General features: G+C 45.2%; 1 protein-coding gene across 1 annotated transcript in view; it reads left to right on the top strand.

Moving 5' to 3' along the window:
* casz1 (castor zinc finger 1) overlaps positions 1–21,515 on the top strand; it is a 129,358-nt gene that overhangs the window by 43,398 nt on the left and 64,445 nt on the right. The window contains exons 2-3 of the mRNA XM_060851972.1: positions 10,331–10,879; positions 19,468–20,287. Coding sequence (XP_060707955.1) covers positions 10,375–10,879; positions 19,468–20,287 — 1,325 coding nt within the window. The 5' untranslated portion in view covers positions 10,331–10,374. The remainder of the gene's footprint in view (positions 1–10,330; positions 10,880–19,467; positions 20,288–21,515) is intronic.

The raw sequence follows: 21,515 nt of genomic DNA, 5'->3' as shown, positions 1-21,515 counted from the left end.
GGAGATCTATTGGTCTCTATTCTGCCTGTGTTCACCTCAGAGGAAGTGAGGACTGCAGATGCTGGAGATCAGAGTCGGGAGTGTGGTGCTGGAAAAGCACAGCAGGTCAGGCAGCATCCGAGGAGCAGGAGAATTGATGTTTCGGGCATAAACTCTTCATCAGGAATCAGATGCCTGATGACGGGCTCTTGCCCAAAACATCAATTCTCCGGCTCCTCGAATGCTGCCTGACCTGCTGTGCTTTTGCAGCACCATGCTCCCATCTCTGTGGTTCATCTATTAGATACATGCAGTGCTGAAAAAAAAACACACTTTTATTGAAGCTTTCCATCTTACATTCATCAGGACAGTTTGCAAGAATACCAATAATGTGGAAAATCAGCATAACAGTCCACACTCTGCACTTCTCTCATCTGTATAAATGTTGGTTTTCCCCTAAAATGGTATTCTTGCAAACTGTTTTGAGTATAAGAAGAAAATATTCAACAAAACAAATCTTTTCTCAGTAACACTTCAGCTCTGTCCTACCAAATGATGATTAATAACATTACATACAGCATGTCCTTCCCAAATGAGTCACACTTACTTGCTGTAACATCTTCCCTGTCACTCTGTCCCCAGCAAATATTTGTCTGCTTTTTTATTTAATTAATTCACAGCGTGAGGGCACTGATGGCCAGGTAGCCATTTCTTGCCCATCCCTAACTTTCCCTGGGGCAGGTGAAAGTCAACCACATTGCTATGACTTCTCCTCCTGACAATCATTGTCAGATTCTTAATCCCAGATTTTTTTTTATTGAATTCAAATTCCAGGTAAAATTTGAACCCAAGTCCCCAAGGCATTACCTGGGTCTCTGGATTAATATTCCTGAAATAACTTCACAGAGGCCAGTATCCCACCACCAAGACACACATTATTTACATATGCACAGTATACTAGCTGTGGTCAGCCAGCTCAGAGTCAGTCCTTGAATGAGGGGATTCTGAGTCCCTCGTTTATATTTATTTGTTATTATTTAATCTCTTGTTTTTTTTATTTTTTGTGAGACACAATGAAAGACACAAGGTGTGCAAATCTTTATTCAGTTTTCACCAAAAAAAAAGAAACACCCAAGTGGCCTGTGACAAGCAGTGCCCTTCTCTTCAAAGGCCAATGATGTGTGATCAAACAGTGAAGGGGAGGGCAGGGCAGGGATTAAATCAAAATAGAGTTGGACAGGGAAATAATACACTCCACTCCCTGCGATGCCCACCTCTTCCTGAACAGCTCAAGGATATTGATGGACATGCATGCTCCTTCTCCAGAGACACCCGGGCTCTAACATTTAATTCCTTGTTTTCTTTCTTATGTAGGCCAGACCAGGTAAGGGTGGCAGATTTCCTTTCCTATATGTTTTATGACAATCATCAGAGATTACACCATCATTATTAGGTGAGCTTTTAATTCCAGACTTTATCAAATTCAAATTTGATGATCTGCTATGGTGGGATATGAACCTAACCTGTTAGCCTGGGTCTGCTAGATTACTGAATACTGAAATAACTCCGCAGAGGCTGGTATCCCATCACCTTAATCCCTTGTTTATTTTTTTCTTCCACCTCCTCCTTGTTCTTCTCCTTCTTCCACCTCCTTCTCTCTTCTCTCTTCGGCACAGCACTGCCACTGGTCCAACTCCTTACTGGGAAAACACCCGAGTGGCCAGTGACAAGCAGTGCCCTTCACATCAAAGGGCAATTCTCCTGTTTTTTTTTAAGTGACAAGCAGTGCCCTTCACATCAAAGGGAACATTCAACTTTTTTTTGTGTGTGTGTGTGTGTGTAGTTGTGAGACACAGTGAGAGACGCAAAGTGCACAAATCTTTATTCAATTTCCACCACCAGGAAAAGTAGGAAAACACCCGAGTGGCCTGTGACGAGCAGTGCCCTTCACATCAAAGGGCAATGCAATCCTCTGTTTATTTTTTTTTCCTTCTTTTTTTCTTTTTTATCAAAATCCCCTGTTTCTTTTAACTTTTTTTCTACCCCCACACTACCGCCTAACTGCGGTAGTGCTTATTATTTTTAACCCCAGCACCCATGGTGTGTGTGCGCAGGTGTGAGACACAGTGAGAGACAAGGTGTACAAATCTTTATTCAATCTCCACCACCAGGAAAAGAAGGAAAACGCCTGAGTGGCCTGTGACAAGCAGTGCCCTTCACATCAAAGGGCAATGCTGTGTGAACAAACAGTGGAGGGGAGGGCAGGGATTAAATCAAAATAGAGTTGGACAGGGAAATAATACACTCCACTCCCTGCGATGCCCACCTCTTCCTGATCAGCTCAAGGATATTGATGGACATGCATGCTCCTTCTCCAGAGACACCCGGGCTCTAACATTTAATTCCTTGTTTTCTTTCTTATGTAGGCCAGACCAGGTAAGGGTGGCAGATTTCCTTTCCTATATGTTTTATGACAATCATCAGAGATTACACCATCATTATTAGGTGAGCTTTTAATTCCAGACTTTATCAAATTCAAATTTGATGATCTGCTATGGTGGGATATGAACCTAACCTGTTAGCCTGGGTCTGCTAGATTACTGAATACTGAAATAACTCCGCAGAGGCTGGTATCCCATCACCTTAATCCCTTGTTTATATTGATCAGCCGGGCTACCTGATTGGCCCAGGTTAACGGTGGTCCTGTAATCGAAAGCATCCACCTGGGTCCAATCACTACAAGTCCAGTGATATTATCACTAGACCATCAACTTGTCCATCACAAAATATCATATCCACTACCTTTTTTGGAGCTTGAACCTGACTCTGATATAAAATGCCAGGTATATTGAGCAAACAAAATCCATATTATTGCACTGAACTTTTTTTTCTTCTTGTAGCAATGCTTCAAAACTAATTCATGAAAGCTTTGTGTTTTTCTTTGTAATTTTCTTTTTGTTTGACTGTTGCCCTGTTTCCTTCCCTTCAGTTTTCATTACTGTATTAGATAACATGAATAATGCACAGTTGGTCAGTATTATAGACCTGTCAGAGCATTGAGGAGACAGACCTGGATATATAGTCCTTCTTGCTCTTGAAATAAAAGTCAGATTACCTTAGCAACCAAGTATTATCGTCTATATATTCTGTTTTTTCAATTTCCTGCAGAATGCCTATTAAATGAGTGTTTATGAATGTATATAAATAGTCAGGAACCAGACTGCGAGTCAAAGAAAAGATTCTTGAAACCATTTCCTATGAAGGAAATCAGTAGTTAGAATTTGAAATACTGTGTGTTGTAAACATACGTGACCTTCTCTGTTACGCCCAGGTGACCTCAATCTTCCTTCTAAGGCTTCTATGAAAATACTTTAAAATTTATGTCTTCCACTTCCTCGCAAATTTTTTTTTGTTCCAGATGATTTTTCCAAATGACTGTCCTGGTGTCTGTGACCACTGACGTTAATATGGTGGTGGAGAAACTGACAACATTACTGAGCCCCTTGTTTATTCAGTGGTCCTCAATATGGGGACAAAGTCAGGGATAATTCAAGATAAAATGCAAATAAATCCAAAGTAAGCCCTCACTGGAAAACTCTGATATCCCTGTAGCATGTTGTAAGATATATTGTTCCAGCTCTCTCGGTCATAGAGAAGCCATATAAAACAAGCTCTTTATACAATAACTCGGGGGAAATTTCCATTAAGTTCCCATTAAGATACTTAATAATCTCAATGTAATTGGAATGCCAAACCACTGTAAATCCATAAACATATTCAGTCTTTATATAAAGAGGATGCTATATTGTGTAACCTTTGATATGTTAATGAAACCGTTGTGAATGACCTTCCAACGTATAAACAATACTCTTCTGCAAACTGAAACTGTTCTAGCCACATGTTTATGACAAAATTTGTTTTTGTTACTTCTAGGAAATGGAACAAAGTTTTGTTCCAGGTAGCTAGTGTCAGCATTGGGCTTGGCCAGTCAGGTCTGTTATGGGTGTTGATTAAAGCCGAGCGATATGCCTTTAACCAGGAGGGCACCTCTTGCTGTATCTGCCTGGTTTTATTCAGGTGTGGAATGTGAGCATTGCTCTGTTGCCTGGCCCTACCTCTCCTTGAGAAAGTGATGGTGAGTTGCTTTCTTGAACCACTGCAGTCCTTGAGCTGTAGGGTCACCAACAGTGCCATGAGGAAGAAGTTTGACCCAGTGACAGTAAAGGAACGGTGATATATTGCCAAGTCAGGATGGTGAGTGGCTCAGAGGGGAACTTGCAGGGGGTGGTATCTGCTGCCCTTGTCTTTCTGGATGGTAATGGTCATGGGTGTGGAATATGTTGAAAGAGGCTTCTATTCATCTTCATACTCAAGCATCTTCGTTCTCTGTTGAAGGGAGATTACCAATTACAGGTACAAATTGATGAGTATATGGAGCCTGTGCCTCAGTAGGAGATGCCCATATCTTCATTAAAGCCAACAGACAGACTATCATCAAATCTTTAGTCTGATCTAGATTCAGAATGTTAGCACGATGCATTGGTTTTATTTCTGCCCTCAGAAGAGAAAACTGTTGATATTTTATTAAGGAAAATTTGCCTTAAATTCATTTCTTGTCACTTCTCAGATCTGATGTTGTCATCATTTCCCACTGTGTACTTTTCCTTGGCAACACCTACATTGTCCACCGGCTCTGGGGTCCACCCCCATCTCACCATCTTCACCTTGCTTGGCAACATACATGATCGTCACATTGGTGCATATTGTGTGACGCCCCATTGAATTGAATCTCAATTGGATATCTTGGTAATTAGCCACTGTCCACGAAGACTGTGGGCAAATTTCTCCATAAGATAGAGAAACTACTGAGCTTTCCTTTCATTCATTGCTCGGCTGCCATTCATTGCCTGTCCCTCATTGCCAGAGTGGGTAGTTTAGTTGAATAGAATAGAATAGCAAGTTATTGTCACACGTATTTTTACAAAAAAATACAGTGCAAAGTTTTATGAGTCACCATGCCATGGTGCCTAAATTTATCACAGAAGTCATAAAAAGGAAGAAAAAGAAAGTAAAAGTACATCGCCGTTCAATTAATGGCGCCTGGGTTCAGGGTACGCTGGAAAACTGAGCTGAGACTGCCACGCAGGGCCGAGCTAAGACTGCCCACCTCACTGAGGCAACACCTCCACGCTGGGCCACTGAAAAACCCAGAGGTTGTATCCGAAGCAAAGACAAGACCTCCACACCAGGACTACACCTCCATACCGGGACTATACCTCTGTGGCAGGACTATACCTCCATGCTGGGATTAGACCTACGCGCTGGGACTAGACCTCCGTGCTGGGACTAAAACTCCACACTCGGACTAAACCTCCATGCCAGGACTATTCCTCCATGCTGGGACTAGACCTTTGTGCTGGCACTAGACTTCTGTGCTTGGACTGGACCTCTGTAAGTGGGACTAGACCTCTATGGTGGGACTAGACGTCAGTGCTGGGACTAGACCTCCACACTGGGACCAGACCTCTGAGTGGGACTAAACCTTCGCGCTGTGACTAAACCTCCGTGCTGGGACCAGACCTCTGTGGTGGGACTAGACCTCTGTACGGGGACTAGACCCCTGTGATGGGACTAGACCTCCGCGCTGGGACCAGACCTCTGTGGTGGGACTAGACCTCCGTGCTGGGACCAGACCTCTGTGGTGGGACTAGACCTCCGTGCTGGGACCAGACCTCCGCGCTGGGACCAGACCTCCACGCTGGGACTAGACCTCTGTGGTGGGACTAGACCTCCACGCTGGGACCAGACCTCGTGGTGGGACTAGACCTCTATACAGGGACTAGACCTCTGTGATGGGACTAGACCTCCACGCTGGGACTAGACCTCCGCGCTGGGACCAGACATTTGTGGTGGGACCAGACATTTGTGGTGGGTCCAGACCTCCGCGCTGGGACCAGACATTTGTGGTGGGTCCAGACCTCCGCGCTGGGACTAGACCTCCATGCCAAGTTGTTGGATTACCCAGAAGCCACCAAAGAAGACCTCCACGACTGGATGGGACCTCCATGTTGGTTTTGGAGATCCACGGTGGGCCAAGACAGCCACACCGTGAGACTGCTACCCCACCACAGGTAAACCACATTGATGTGGGAGAGGAGGTCTGGAGTCACATGTAGGTCAGACCAGGTAAAATTCCTTTCATCCTAAAGATGGATTGGGTTTCATTTTCTTTTAATACAATTGGTAATGGTGACATGGTTGCCAATTTAATGGATTCAGATTTCACCATCTGCCATGGTGGGATTCCAAACCAGGTCCTGAGAAAAATTAACCTGGGGATCTAGATTATTAATCCAGTGACAATACCATCACCTTGCCAACACATTTGGGGTCTGACTGTCCATTGCTTCACAAACATGAGTCACATTGAGGAGCTTACTATCACAAGGAGTACAGCAATATTCTGGGGATGGTTCAAAAGAACATGTGTTATTGTATTACCCGATGGTTTGCGTCATTTATTACCACCCAGTTGTATTTCCCAACAGCTACTTCTATTTTATTTCATGATTTAAAATAAAACCTGTCGTCTCTGGCTATGAAGTAACCTCGCTGAGATGTGTTAAATGCTTGGTTAAGTGCTGATGGTTGTTTCTCATTGTGAGTGGGCGCTCACACACGTTCTGTAGTGTGGAGTTCACAGTTGTTAATTATAGCTGGATTATTTTAGCAGAAGGATTATCAGTTTCAGTATATTTTTTGATCACTCGCACGAGGAGCTCAGAATGAAACGCAAACAAAGACGGTAATGGGGACATTCTCCACTCAAGGTTCGTGCTGGTCACCTGCATACTCTGGAAGTGGAGAGGAGTCAGAGGAACTTTCAGACTAAAACCTCACTCATGGTGTAGGTTTCTGTGTCAATATTCGGAGCAGACTAAATTAGGTTACTTACAGTGTGGAAACAGGCCCTTCAGCCCAACAAGTCCACACCGACCCGCCGAAGCGCAACCCACCCAGACCCATTCCCCTACATTTATCCCTTCACCTAACACTACGGGCAGTTTAGCATGGCCAATTCACCTAACCTGCACATCTTTGGACTATGGGAGGAAACTGGAGCAAACTCACACAGACACAGGGAGAATGTGCAAACTCCACACAGTCAGTCTCCTGAGGTGGGAATTGAACCCAGGTCTCTAGCACTGTGAGGCAGCAGTGCTAACCACCGTGCCACCCATAAATATTGCATACCAGCCCAGAGTTGAAGTTCAGGCTCAGTAAACCATTCTTTGCATTTTCCTAAAATCAATGACGGTATCACTGGCCAGGCCAGCATTTATTGTCCATCCCTAATTGCCCAGAGGGCAGTTAAGAGTCAATCACATTGCTGTGGGTTAGGAGTCACATGTAGGCCAGACCAGGTAAGGATGGCAGATTTCCTTCATGAACCAGATGGCCCTGTAAGCACAATCAGCAATGATAATACCGTCAACACTAGGCTAGCTTTTCTATTTAATTCAGGATATTTTATTAAATTCAAATTTCACCATCTGCCGCAGTGGGATTTGAAACCACTGAACAACAACTATAGTTACATTGGACTGTGTTTCATCATCACTAGCATTGGTCATGCTATCTGAGTATTTTAATTTGCAAGGTGCATGGGCTCTAACCAAAGTAGCTAGTTGGCGGGAGTACCACACTGAGCAGCCAATGTAATTGCGTGGTTTAACAAAGATCCTTCCTTTGCTACTTTTTCTTTCCACTTTGATTTTCCCATTTTTTTTTTGTATGAATTGTGGCCGTGATTTCACAGTCATTCCCGATGGAAACCAGCAACAGCTTGCATTATATAGCACTGTAAACAAAGTAAACTGTCCCACAGTAGCCCACAGGAGCCTAAAATGATGGGACGTTGCCACTGAGCTAGAGAAGGAGGCATTAGGGCATCAGGTGATGAAGGCTTGGTCAAAGAGGTAGGTATAAGGGTACCTGGTCAAGGGGAGGGGGTTGTCTAGTGGTACTGTCACTGGACTAGTTCTCAGGGTCCAAGCTCAAGTCCCGACAAATGGTGGAGTTTGATCTGAACATTTTAAAACAAAACAAATCTGGAGTTAAGAGCCTAATGATGATCATGAAACTATTCCATTGTTGAGGAAAATCCCATGCTGTCTTTTAGGGAAGAGAATCTGCCATCCTTACCCAGTCTGGCCTACATGTAACTCTAGGCACATAGCAATGTGGTTGACCCTTAAATGGGGCACTTAACTTTATGAGTAATAAATGCTAGCCTAGCCAGTGATGCCCTTTTCCTGTGAATTAATGAAACAAAGCAGGCTTTAGGAAGGACATCAATAGGATCCCCTTGTCATGTACAACTACAGAAACAAAACTTTTTTCCAGAACTGATAAATTCTCCAATTCTGGTCAAGTTGCACCAAACATACTGATTGGTTTCCAGAATCTAAACCTCGTTCAATAAATACAATAATGAATTAGAGGGTGGCTCAGTGGTTAGCACGGCTGCCTCACAGTGCCAGGGGCCTGGGTTTGATTCCAGCCTCAGGCAACTGTCTGTATGGAGTTTGCACATTCTCCCCGCATCTGCATGGGTTTCCTCTGGGTGCTCTGGCTTCCTCCCACAGTCCAAAGATTTTCAGGTTAGGTGAACTGGCCACATTAAATTGCCCAGAGTGTTCAGGGATGTGTAGATTAGGTTGAATAGTCAGGAATAAATATAAGATAGGGAAATGGGCCTGAGTGGTTACTCTTCAGAGGGGCGGTGTGGACTTGTTGGGCCGAAGGGCCTGTTTCCACACTGTAGGGATTCTATGAATGTAATGTAATGTTGCCAATGTACCAGGAATTTACTATTAGTGCCATACAATGTAGAATTTTGTTTCTGTGTTACTTACTGATGTTGCATGTGATGATATAACAGAAGCATTCTGCATGCATTGTGGAGTCCACATGTGCAAGCAGAGCTATCTCCTCCCTATATTGCTCTTCAGCTGTACATTACATTAAACATGGTTTCCCCACAGGTAGATGAGGCTACAGTGTCGTTTACATCCAAGGGAGTGGAACTGGCCGAGAAAATAGTTTTAAAAAGCCACAAACGTACCAAATCCGTCGCGTCTTTTCCCGGGATCATCAGAGGAATTAGAGAAATTTATCAAAGCTAGATTTGAGTGTTGATGAATGGAAGCCATTGGTCAAAGTAGTAGGGAATGGCTCTTGTTTATTCAAATTTTTATGATGATCATTTCATCGCCACAATGATGCCTTTTAGTCAGATGTTCTGATTAAGGCTGGTGTAGTCAGACCATGGTACAGGAGAAGTACTGCAGATGCTGGAAATCTGAAATAAAAACAGAAAATGCTGGAGAAACTCAGCTGTTCTGGTGACATCAGGAACAGAGTTAGTGTTTCCAGAGCTTTCTGAAGAAGTGATACAAGGCTTGAAATGTTAACCTTGTTCCACTCTCCAAAGATGCTGCTAGACCTGCTGAGTTTCTCCAGCACTTTCCGTTTGCATTCCTGCATTACTCTGACAGCGTTGCTTTGTGCAATTTGCTTGAATCTTAGTTCATAAGGTATAGGAGCAGAATTAGGCCATTCAGCCCATCGAGCCTGCTCTGCCATTTGATCAGGGCTGAATGCTCCTCACAGCTGAAAATGTGTTGCTGGAAAAGCGCAGCAGGTCAGGCAGCATCCAAGGAACAGGATGCTGCCTGACCTGCTGTGCTTTTTCAGCAACACATTTTCAGCTCTGATCTCCAGCATCTGCAGACCTCACTTTCTCCCTGAATGCTCCTCACTCCCATTTTCCTGCCTTCTCCACACTACCCTTCAACCCATTACTAATTAAAAATCTGTCTAACTCCTCCTTAAATTTACTCACTGTCCCAGCATTCACTGTACTTTGGGGTCGTGAATTCCACAGGTTCACAACCCTTTGGGAGAAGTAGAGTCCGAGAAGTGTACAGCAGGGACACAGACCCAACTCTGTTTTAAATTTGCTGCCCCTTACCCTAAGACGATGACCTCTTGTCCAAGAATGCCTCACAAGAGGAAGCATCTGCTCCGTGTCTATCTTATCCACACCTTGTATCGTCCTGAACACCTCAATTTGATCTCCCCTCGTTCTTCTAAATTCCAGAGAGTATAGGCCTTTCTTAATCAAAACAAAGTTATTGTAAAGGTCCAATAATATGGAATGACAGTATTTCACGTCCTTTTGGTAAGTGTGAAACTGATTTATACTTGTTAGTTTGTTTTAGACTGTGAAGATTCATAGCATGTCTTTCCTTTCTTTCCGATTTCCTGCTGGCTCGCTGAATCGAAGGTGAGTGAAGTTTATGCACTGAAGACAACTCAGGAAATCTCAAGATGGCTGCCAAGAGGAAAGGAGGCTTAAAGCTGAATGCTATCTGTGCCAAGCTGAGTCGGCAGGTTGACTACAACTTTGGGGCAGAGCAGACTGAGCCAGACCACAAACCTCAAGAGAACGACAGTGCTGATGGGCTGCGTCATGGCGACCAGGAGGGGGACACTGACACTCCCGATGGACTCCATGACATCCAAAAGTTGGAGGAGGACAAGAAAAGGCGGGAAGCAATAGAGAAGTGGGTGAATGGGGAATACATGGACGAACATGGGGAGCGTGGTGAAGAAAGGCTAATAAAGGCCGGTGATAGTGAGTACATCGCCCCCGAAGGGGTCTACATGGTGCAGCCCAAAGGTTGTAGTGATGAGGAGGACAATGATGGAGCTCAAGGCTCACTCGATGGCAGTTACATGGATGACAGAGACTCTGAGGAAGTGGGACTGAAAGAGGAAGGTTACAACTCTTCCAGTGAAGCCAGTATCAGACAAGCCAGTATTGCCTCTTCAGGTGAGCAACACCTCCCATTTTTTGACAAATATACTCCCAATGTTAGTTCTGGTTTAATGAGGTTTTGCTAAGATGGGGCACTTAGCCTTGTTGCTAGTTGAAAATAATTAGGAAGAACGATCCCACTTGTTCATAATAAGGCACCTTGATAAATATAACTCCTCTTGCTATTGTGAAAAGCCTTATCTCTTTGCTGTTCTGACACAGGAAATCCAAACATAATTGAGGCTAAAAGAGACACTTCTGAGTGACCTGGCTAACTTGACTCTTTGTGAAAGAGATAAAATTTTGAAGGGATTAAAAGCTGCACCATGAATTATTTCCAATGTTTTTTAGCCGAACCTGTTCCACATGCTAAGTCTACATTTCCAAAGTGCATGTTGACAAGATGTCCTGGATATAGGTGTGGGCATGGCATCATGCATATCATTAATTTTATGTTAAGTAATCCATCCGACAGAAGTAAGATTTTGTGGGTTTTGAACTCTCAACAAGACTCATCAACGAGGTAAGGATTGGGATTAAACACATTCAAAGCCCCTATCCACGGGTCCCTTGAATTTTGTGAAGGTCGGTGAGGTGTGTTATCAAAAGGAGGAAGTGCACATTGGTCAAATGGACCGGAGACGCATGATATGGTGATAGATTTCTGCATTCACTGTACTGGCTGCTGACCAACAAAATCAACTCAGTAAGGTGTTGATGCTAACAGGCATTTCTGTCGCATTTTTCCCCTCAAAGATTTGGGTATGAACGCTTAATTATCAGAACTATAATTAGCACATCTCTGATATCGGACTTCCTCCTGAATGTCAAGTCTCACAACAATTAAGAATTGCATCAGAACAAAAATAATCTAGAAACCGAACATCGGGCTCAGCGATGGAGTTTACTTGAAAGGAGAAATGATTTCTTAGCTTGTGTTGAAATGGCAGGGAGGGAGCCCAATTCTAATTGTTTGCCATTTGAGCTGCTTTGGTTAGAGTCAGGCTCTGGGCTACCTTTCACAGTGGAGTTAGCAGGCTTGAAGTGCAAAGATTAGGGTACTTCATTTAATGCTCTCAGTGACACTTTCTCTCCAACTGGCCTCTGATACAGAAATAAGGAATTATCCGAAACCCCGGTCGCTAAAGGCAGGGGATGACATCATTGTGAGGAAATATGATAAGGTCAATACATTTTTACACTATTTTTAAAGTAAGATTATCTGACACTCTGTCAGAACAGATTATTCTTGCTGAATTCAAGCCTTAAGAGGCCATGAGGCTTTGCATACCTTATGTTCCCCTGACCTGTGTGCCTGAGCCCCCTGCACCAAAAGCAAAGCTTCAGTTACTTCAGAACGCGACTCGCTGAACACGGGAACATGGGAACAAGGAGCAGGAGGCGGCCATTCAGCCCCTCAAGCCTGCTCCGCCATTTGATCTGATCATGGCTGATCTCATCTCAACACCACTTTCCTACTTGCTCCCCTATAACACTTCAACCCCTTACCCATTAAAAATCTGTCTATCTCCTCCTTAAATTTACTTAATATACTCCCAGCATCCACTGCATTCTCGGGGGGAGTGAATTCCACAGATTCATAATCCTTTGAGAGAAGTCATTTGTCCTCATCTCTGTTTTAAATCTGCTGTCCCTTACGCTACCATGACCTCTCTTTGACCCATGAGGAATCACCCTCTCCACATCTACTTTGTCAATCCCCTTTAGTGTCTCCTACGCCTCAATTTGATCTCCTCTCAATCTTCTAACCTCCAGAGAGGATAGGCTTAAACTGCTCAATCTGTCCCTTGACACATTCTGTACTCCAGGCAAGTGAGGATTAATGTATTGTCATATTTCAAATGGTGAAAGAGGACACATTCAAAACCACGATGAACAATCTGAGGTATTGCTTTCACTCCACCATCTCCTTCTCCGCATCATTGATTCACGGCAGATAAAAGCTATTTCCGTTTTTGTTTTGTTGACCCTTGATTCGCTACCCATCTTAAAACATCCTTCTGATGGAAGTGTGAACATATTCACTACCGTGCCCCACACCAACTCAGAAATCCACAAGATCCCTACATGAGTGAACCCGTCTGGTTCACTCATGTCCCTTAAGGAAGGAGAACCACTTACCCGGCCTGGCCTGTATGTGACTCTACACCATGTGGTCGACTCTTAACTGAGATGGACAATAAGGGCTGGCACGCCTATGTCTCATGAATGAATTAATAAAAAAACTACAAGTATTATTTAATAAGCAAGCTGAGTATTTGGAAAACTGAATTTAGTCCCATAATTAGGAAGGTAGGACCAAGAGGAAACCCATTCAGCACCTCCACAAGCTCTTCAATCAGATCACAGCTTCTCTATGTTATTATACCATCTTCCTATCTTGTTTGTATCACCCTTAATGAGCAAACTTTCAGTGAGCAAAATTCGGGCGCATGGTATTGAGGGCAAAGTATTAACTTGGATTCAAAGTTGGTTGGCTGATAGGAAACAAAGAGTAGTGATAAATGGCTCCATTTCGGAATGGCAGGCAGTGACCAGTGGGGTACCGCAGGGATCAGTGCTGGGACCGCAGCTTTTTACAATATATATTAATGATATAGAAGATGGTATTAACAATAACATTAGCAAATTTGCTGATGATACTAAGCTGGGTGGCAGGGTGAAATGTGATGAGGATGTTAGGAGATTACAGGGTGACCTGGACAAGTTAGGTGAGTGGTCAGATGCATGGCAGATGCAGTTTAATGTGGATAAATGTATGGTTATCCACTTTGGTGGCAAGAACAGGAAGGCAGATTACTACCTAAATGAAATCAATTTAGGTAAAGGGGCAGTACAGAGAGATCTGGGTATTCTTGTACACCAGTCAATGAAGGTAAGCATGCAGGTACAGCAGGTAGTGAAGAAGGTTAATAGCATGCTGGCCTTCATAACAAGAGGGATTGAGTATAGAAGCAAAGAGGTTCTTCTGCAGCTGTACAGGGCCCTAGTGAGACCACACCTGGAGTACTGTGTGCAGTTCTGGTCTCCAAATTTGAGGAAAGACATTATGGCTATTGAGGAGTGCAGCATAGGTTCACGAGGTCAATTCCTGGAATGGCAGGATTACCTTACACTGAAAGACTGGAACAACTGGGCTTGTATACCCTTCAGTTTAGAAGACTGAGAGGGGATATGATTGAGGCATATAAGATCATTAAAGGATTGGACACTCTGGAGGCAGGAAACATGTTTCCGCTGATGGGTGAGTGCCGAACCAGAGGACACAGCTTAAAAATACGGGGTAGACCATTTAGGACAGAGATGAGGAGAAACTTCTTCACCCAGAGAGTGGTGGGTGTGTGGAATGCTCTGCCCCAGAGGGCAGTGGAGGCCCAGTCTCTGGATTCATTTAAGAAAGAGTTGGATAGAGCTCTCAAGGATTGTGGAATCAAGGGTTATGGAGATAAGGCAGGAACAGGATACTGATTAAGGATGATTAGCCATGATCATATTGAATGGTGGTGCAGGCTCGAAGGGCAGAATGGCCTACTCCTGCTCCTATTGTCTATTGTCTATTGTCTTAATGCCCTCACCTATCAAATACGTACCAGTTTTGGAGTTTTTAGCTCACCCAGAGTCTGCAGCACTTTGTGGGTGAGGTGGATCCAGACTTCTCCTTTACTCACTTTCTGCTGTTCGGGTTCTGCTGGTTACTGAGAGTCTGCAGCTGGCGTAGGGAAACACCTATCATTTTACATTCAGCTGGTTGAAGCAAGGGACAGATTTAACAAGGGAAAGGCAGCTTCGTAGTTATGTTACAGGCAAACCACCTGGGGATGTAAATTTGAATCCCTCAGTGGTAACTGGAAATATAAATTCAGTTATTTAAATAAATCCAGGGTGGAAATCTTCTGTCAATTACAGTAATCCTGAAACCATTGGATTGCTGAAAACTCACCTCGATCACTAATAGCATTTTTATTTTAGAATCCCTACAGTGTAGGAGCAGGCCATTTGGCCCATCAAGCCCACACCAACTCTCCAAAGAGCATCCCACTCAGACCCCACCCCTGTAACCCTGCATTTCCCATGGCTAACCCACCCAGCCTGCACATCCCTGGACATTATGGGGTAATTTCCCATGGCCGATCCACCCTAACCTGCACATCTTTGGACTGTGGGAGGAAACCAGAGCACCCGGAGGAAACCCACACAGACGCAGGGAGAACGTGCAAACTCCACACAGTCAGTCGCCTGAGGGTGGAATCGAACCTGGGTCCCTGGTGCTGTGAGGCAGCAGTGCTAACCACTCAGCAAGCCTCTTTTGAATTTTGACATTCATTCATGGAATATGAGCATCACTGGCTAGACCTGCATTTTTTTCCCTATCTCTTGTTGCCCCTAATGGGGTCATTTCAGAGGGCTTTTACAAGTCAATCACATTGCTGTAGGTCTGGAATTCCATATAGGCCAGACTGAGTGCTGTCCTTCCCTAAAGGACGTGAGTGAACCTGGTGGATTTTAATGACAATTGAGAGTGGTCATTTTTGAACTACCTTTTAATCCCAGATTTTTATTGAATTCAAATTTCACCAGCTGTCTTGGTGAGAACTCTGACCTGGAATTACTAATCTAATGCACTGCCACCAAAGGATAAGGTCAGGTAAAGTTGCTGTAGTCCCAGATGCTGCCCTCTTATTAGAGAGAGATGTTTCCATGGAATGGTGGAGTCCAGAACTAGAGGGCATAGGTTTAGGGTGACAGGCGAAAGACTTAAAAGGGACTCAAGGGGCAACATTTTCATACAGAGGGTGGTGCTAGAATGAGCTGTCAGAGGAAGTGGTAGAGGCTGGTACAGTTACAACATTTAAAAGGCATCTGGACAGGCGTATGAATAGGAAGGGTTTGGAGGGATATGGGCCAAATACTGACAAATGGCACTAGATTAATTTAGGGTAACTAGTCAGTATGGACGAGTTGGACTGAAGGGTCTGTTTCCATGCTGTATATCTCTATGATTGGCGGTGGTTTATCCTGTGGATCACTATGCCTCAGGCGAGGGGAGAGGTTGAGAAGGAAAATAGCCCCAGCTGATGCAGGAATTGAACCCATGCTGTTAACCTCACTCTGAAATGCAGACCAGCCATCCAGTCACCCACCACTGTCTCCTCCATTTACCGCTCACGCAGTCTGACATGACTCCAAATCCAGAGCCAACTGGCTCCTTCATAACTCCCACCTGATACGGCCCCAGGCCCAGCAAACCAGTCAGTGTTATTGGGACAGGCAAGAAATGCTAGTTTCACCAGTGATGCCCACCTCCTGCAAATTAATTTTAAAAAGTGTGTCTGAAGCATTGCTGTGATGGCTCCTGGGTGTATGAGTGGAGCACTGAGTTCGGTGCTCTATCTGTTTCACAGAGTTGCAACATTTAAGGCCCCTTGGCCTGGCTTGACTAACAACTGGATTTCCAACTATTCCCCAAGATTTTCCACCCTGAATATCTGTTCCTCACCATCCGAGGAGATAATGCAATACCAGCTGTGCCTTGAAGGAACATGTGAGGAGAGAAGCTCTTGTCTTTAATGAAAATCTAGTTTGAAATGCTGATGGTGATGTGATATTTTCAAGACGGCAATATAACGGTGTTTTGATTTGTCTTCTAACTGTAACGTTGAGTTAGATTCAAGAGATTTTCTTATGAATCCTCCTTCTCTGACATGGAGCTGTACTCAGAGAGCATGTGTCAGAAGGTTGGAGGCACACCAATTATTCTTTACATGTTAAACTGTTCGAAAACACAATGATGGACTGTGACAGCTGTCAGCTTTAATAACTCTCCTCTCCCCACCCTCCTGGTTGCTCCTTACAAGCCAAAACTCTCAGGGTTTTGAAATTCCTGGTGACAAAATTTTACACATATCTTCCCAAAACAGTGTCACCAGCTGTCATACCTAAGGCAGGATGAGGGAGGCGTTGGTGAAATCAATTTTGCTGTTATTGCATTAAAGAGAACCCATGTCATTCCTAATGTTGGATGCCAAGCTGGCTCACTGGTTAGCACTGCTGCCCCACAGCGACCCAGGATCAATTCCACCCTCAGGTGACTGTGTGGGATTCGCATGTTCTCCCCGTGTCTGCGTGGGTTTCCTCTGGGTGCTCCGGTTTCCTCCCACAGCCCAAAGATGTGCAGGTCAGGTGGATTGACCATGCTAAATTATCCACAGGGATGTGTGGATTAGCCATGGGTAAATGCAGGGCTACAGGGAAAGGGTAGGTCTGAGTGGGATGCTCTTTGAAGGGTCATTGCAGACTTGATGGGCTGAATAGCCTGCTTCCAGATTTGTACGGATTCTTTGAGAAGAATTCTGCTCGAATTATGAGCTAACCTTCTCCTCAAAGATGATCCTAGAGGCAGGAGTAGACCATTCAGCCCCATGTATGTACTTCCCCATTCTGGTTCATGGTTGCTCATTGACCTCAATGGCATTGTCCTGTGCTGGTCCCATATTCCGTGATGTCCATAGTCTCTGATACTTGCCACCTGAAGGTAGCAGCTTGTTCTGCAGTAACAAAGAGCTCTTCATCTCTCTTCACTCCCAGTTCTTGTTCTTCATGTGGAAAGCGGGCACTGGGAGGAGGGGGGAGGGGGGAGTCAATGGGTAAATGGAAGATAGCAGATCTCCCTGGTCACAGCTTTACTCCATCTTTGCCTCCCCAGATTTGGCACATGAATCCTGAGCAGTTCCCTCCTTCAGTAGCTAGGCAGTTCAGAAAGAATCCTGCACTGTCCCCACCAAGATCAGCACTGAAAGGGCTTGGTTACTGTGGCTCAGAGTTCATTATCCAATCAAAGGAAGATGCAGAATTCCTTTGCGGGTCCTTATCACTGTTTGTTAAACAGACAAAGGGCAAAGTTCTCTTGTCCCGTTGAATAACATAGGAGTCATAGAGTCATAGAGATGTACAGCACGGAAACAGACCCTTCGGTCCAACCTGTCCATGCTGATATCCCAATCCAATCTAGTCCCAACTGCCAGCACCCGGCCCATATCCCTCCAAACCCTTCCTATTCATATACCCATCCAAATGCCTCTTAAATGTTGCAATTGTACCAGCCTCCACCACTTCCTCTGGCAGCTCATTCCCTCTGTGTAACACCCTCTGTGTGAAAATGTTGCCCCTTAGGTCTCTTTTATATCTTTCCCCTCTCACCCTAAACCTATGCCCTCTAGTTCTGGACTCCACAACCCCTTGGAAAAGACTTTGTCTATTTATCCTATCCATGCCCCTCATAATTTTGTAAACCTCTATAAGGTTACCCCTCAGCCTCTGACGCTCCAGGTAAAACAGCCCCAGCCTGTTCAGCCTCTCCCTGTAGTTCAAATCCTCCAACCCTGGCAACATCCTTGTAAATCTATTCTGAACCCTTTCAAGTTTCACAACAGGAAAATTATGAACCTGCCTTTCAAGTCCAGTTGCCAGCTCGCCAGGATGTGAGACTTAAGCTAGAAGGCATGGACAGGAACATGAGCTGGCATTTATATAGCACCTTTTGTGACCACTGGCCATCCGGGGAAGTACTTTGTAAAACGTGGTTACTGTTGTCAGGTAGGAAACATAACAGCCAATGTTCACACTGCAAATTCACACACACATCAACAGGATAATGACCATCCACCTTGTGATCCTGACTGAAGGATAAACATTGGGCAGATCTCTGAGGGGTCCTCCCTGTTCTATGTCCAATTGGATGCCATGGGATCTTTCATATCTGCCCGAGCAAGTTGAGAAATTGTAACATTTAAACAAAATGGTGTGTTTCTTCACCTTGAATATTTTTATTGATTGATTGTGAAAGTATGGGAGGTGAAGGAGAGAAAAGGTGGGTGTAACCCAGGAGGGGGTTGTGGGGGTTGGGAGATCCATGTGAAAATACATCCAGTCGGAATTGGCAACACTGACTGTCCACAAATTTACCGGGGATCCTGGAGGATCCTCACATTTGGCACAAACATCACGGGGAGGGGGAGTCCCTCCTCGACTACAGCAGAGAGGGAAAACCAGTGAGGAATTGGGTTATCTGCCAGCGTCCCCTCGATTCCCACGCTGCCCATCAGCCCGGTCAGCTTCAGATTTCTGAAAACACAACAGTTTCCTTTTGCAGTCCGCAAACAGAACTGTGAGGCGGAAAGAGAATGGATCCGCTCACTTCTCTGATGAGTCATTGCCGGGGTTTTTAAGAACAACTTAGTGAGGAAAGCCCCCGAAATGTGTCCTTTATAAACCGGGTGCACCATTAAAACAAGTCGAGCCACAGCACAGAGAAGATGACTTTGTACAGACAGAGTCAAGCGATGAGCAGAGAGCATTTTGAAAACTTTGTTTAATGTACTGAGAAGCCATTGACTCGAACATTTAGCGAAATTGATTTTCCTGACATTGATGAACTCCCTTTATTTTGCCCCTGTATTAATTACTTTTTACAAATTAATTTAGCAGCTGTAAAACTGGAGAGCTGTGCTGAATGTCCCTGCAATGTTTAACTCTTTGATCTCCACCCCCTTCCCATCCCTGCCCTACACACCCCACACCCCCAGGGGAGACATCGACACTCCATGACTATGCAGCAACCACGATGAATGAATTCCTGGGGATGTTTGGCTATGATGACCAGAACGTCAGGGATGAACTGGCCAAGAAGATCAGTTTTGACAAGTTGAACGCCACTACCTCAGAGACCTACCCAGCGGCCTCCCCAGGCGAGGACAGCTTAGCTCGGAGGGTGCGCATTTCCAAATACGAGGAATACATCCGGAAACTCAAGGCGGGGGAGCATTTGCCTCGGCTGCTCCCGCTTCCCAAAGCTGAGGATTCGAGCACCCGGACGCTCGGAGGGAAGGACCCAGTCCCAGCTGGAGGCCAATTCTCTGGGCAGGAAGCCCCCGTTCGCCACGATGCCAAGCCCACTGCCCCCGCTGCCCCTCCCAGCTCCTCGGCTCACGGCCTCCTCTCCCGCGCTTCCAAATACGACTACTTCATCCAGAAGCTGAAGATCGGCGAGAGCATCCGGCCCCAGAACGGCAACAGCTACAAGAGGCCGTCGAAGTACGACCTGGAAAATGTGAAGTACCTGCACCTCTTCAAGCCGGGCGAGGGTGACCCGGACATGGGGGGTGCCATCGCCTTCAAAACTGGAAAGGTGGGCCGTCCGTCCAAGTACGACATCAAAAACATCCAGAAGTTGGCCATGGTGAAGGCCCCCACCAACCCTGGCATTGCCCCCCTGTCCAGCAGCCCGTGTGCCCGGACCATGAGCACCGAGTCGCCCACCTCCACCAGTTTCGGCAGCACCGACCTCCTGAAATCCAGCTTCTCCAAGACCGACTCCATCACCACCGGAACTGTCTCCACCGTCAAGTAAGATTTATTCTTTGCCCGTTCATTCACCAGATCCAGTCGGTTCTGAGAAGGAGCCAGATGTGGTTTTCTGGGCTAGATGCATCAAAGGGAGAAAGCAGGAACAGGGGATGGAGCTGGGTGATCAGCAATGGTTGCATTGGATGGGGGGATAGCAGGATCGATGGGCCGAATGGCCTACCCCTGCCCCAAATTTGCTATGTTTCAAATGTCTGGGTGTTACTGAGCGCGGTTGTAATTCCAATCAGATGATTTTGGTTGGGGTTTAACCCAGAGATTTACCGCTGCCTCCGTTCCTCAGAGAGAATGTGGAACAGTCTGTCACCTCAAACAGACAAAGACAATCACGGAGATAGACGTAAATGAAAATGAGGCCACCTCATGAGGGAGAAGGAAATCAGAGGGTGAGGTGGTGCTATAACAGCGTAGGCCAGTCAGCCCATCCAGTGTGTGCTGCCACTCACGATGATCATTGCCATCCCAATTGCAGCATCAGTAGCATCATTCCCACCCACAGCCAGGCCTTAGTCAAGGGAGAGCTGGGTAGTACCGGTAATGTCACTGGATTAGAAATCCAGAGACCCAGGCCAATGTTCTGGGGTTTAGAGTTCAAATTCTACCTGGGCAAAATATTAATGCAAATAAAATGGATAATGAAAAGCTGTCCTAATGGTAACCACTGTCATTAAAAAAAATCCCAATGGTTCACTACAGGCCGTTAGAGAGGGAAATCTGCTCTCCTCACCTGGTCAGACCTACAATATCACTCTCAATTACCCTTTGGGCAATTAGGGATGGCCAGTAAATGTTGACCCAGTCAACAATGCTCATAGATTCCCATGAATGATTACAACAAAAGGACCTATCTCTGCCTTAAAAGTACTCAATGACTGGCACCCACTGCTCTCTGTGAAAGAGTTCTCCAAAGACTCAAGACCTTTGCCCCCACCCCCCGACTCCCATCGAACCTATTGAGACCTAGTTCTTCTAGTCTCCCTCTGCAAGGGGTCACATTGTCTGGGCCTCATTCAGCAGTGGGAGCAGGCTCAGTGTGGGCTGACTAGGCCTGAACACATCCATTTTATCAAAATATAATGAATTCCTTTAAATTCTTATGGGAAAAGGTGCCAGGTAACCTAGAGACGGCAATTAGAAATCAGAACAGACAAATAACTGCGGTGGGCAGTCTTTTGTCCAATACTTTGGTGAAGGTGATAAACCCAATTAA

Source organism: Hemiscyllium ocellatum, chromosome 37 (genome assembly GCF_020745735.1).
Source record: "Hemiscyllium ocellatum isolate sHemOce1 chromosome 37, sHemOce1.pat.X.cur, whole genome shotgun sequence".
NCBI lineage: Eukaryota > Metazoa > Chordata > Chondrichthyes > Orectolobiformes > Hemiscylliidae > Hemiscyllium > Hemiscyllium ocellatum.
The sequence above is the reverse complement of the archived record's forward strand: the minus strand, read 5'-3'. Positions and strand labels throughout refer to the sequence as shown.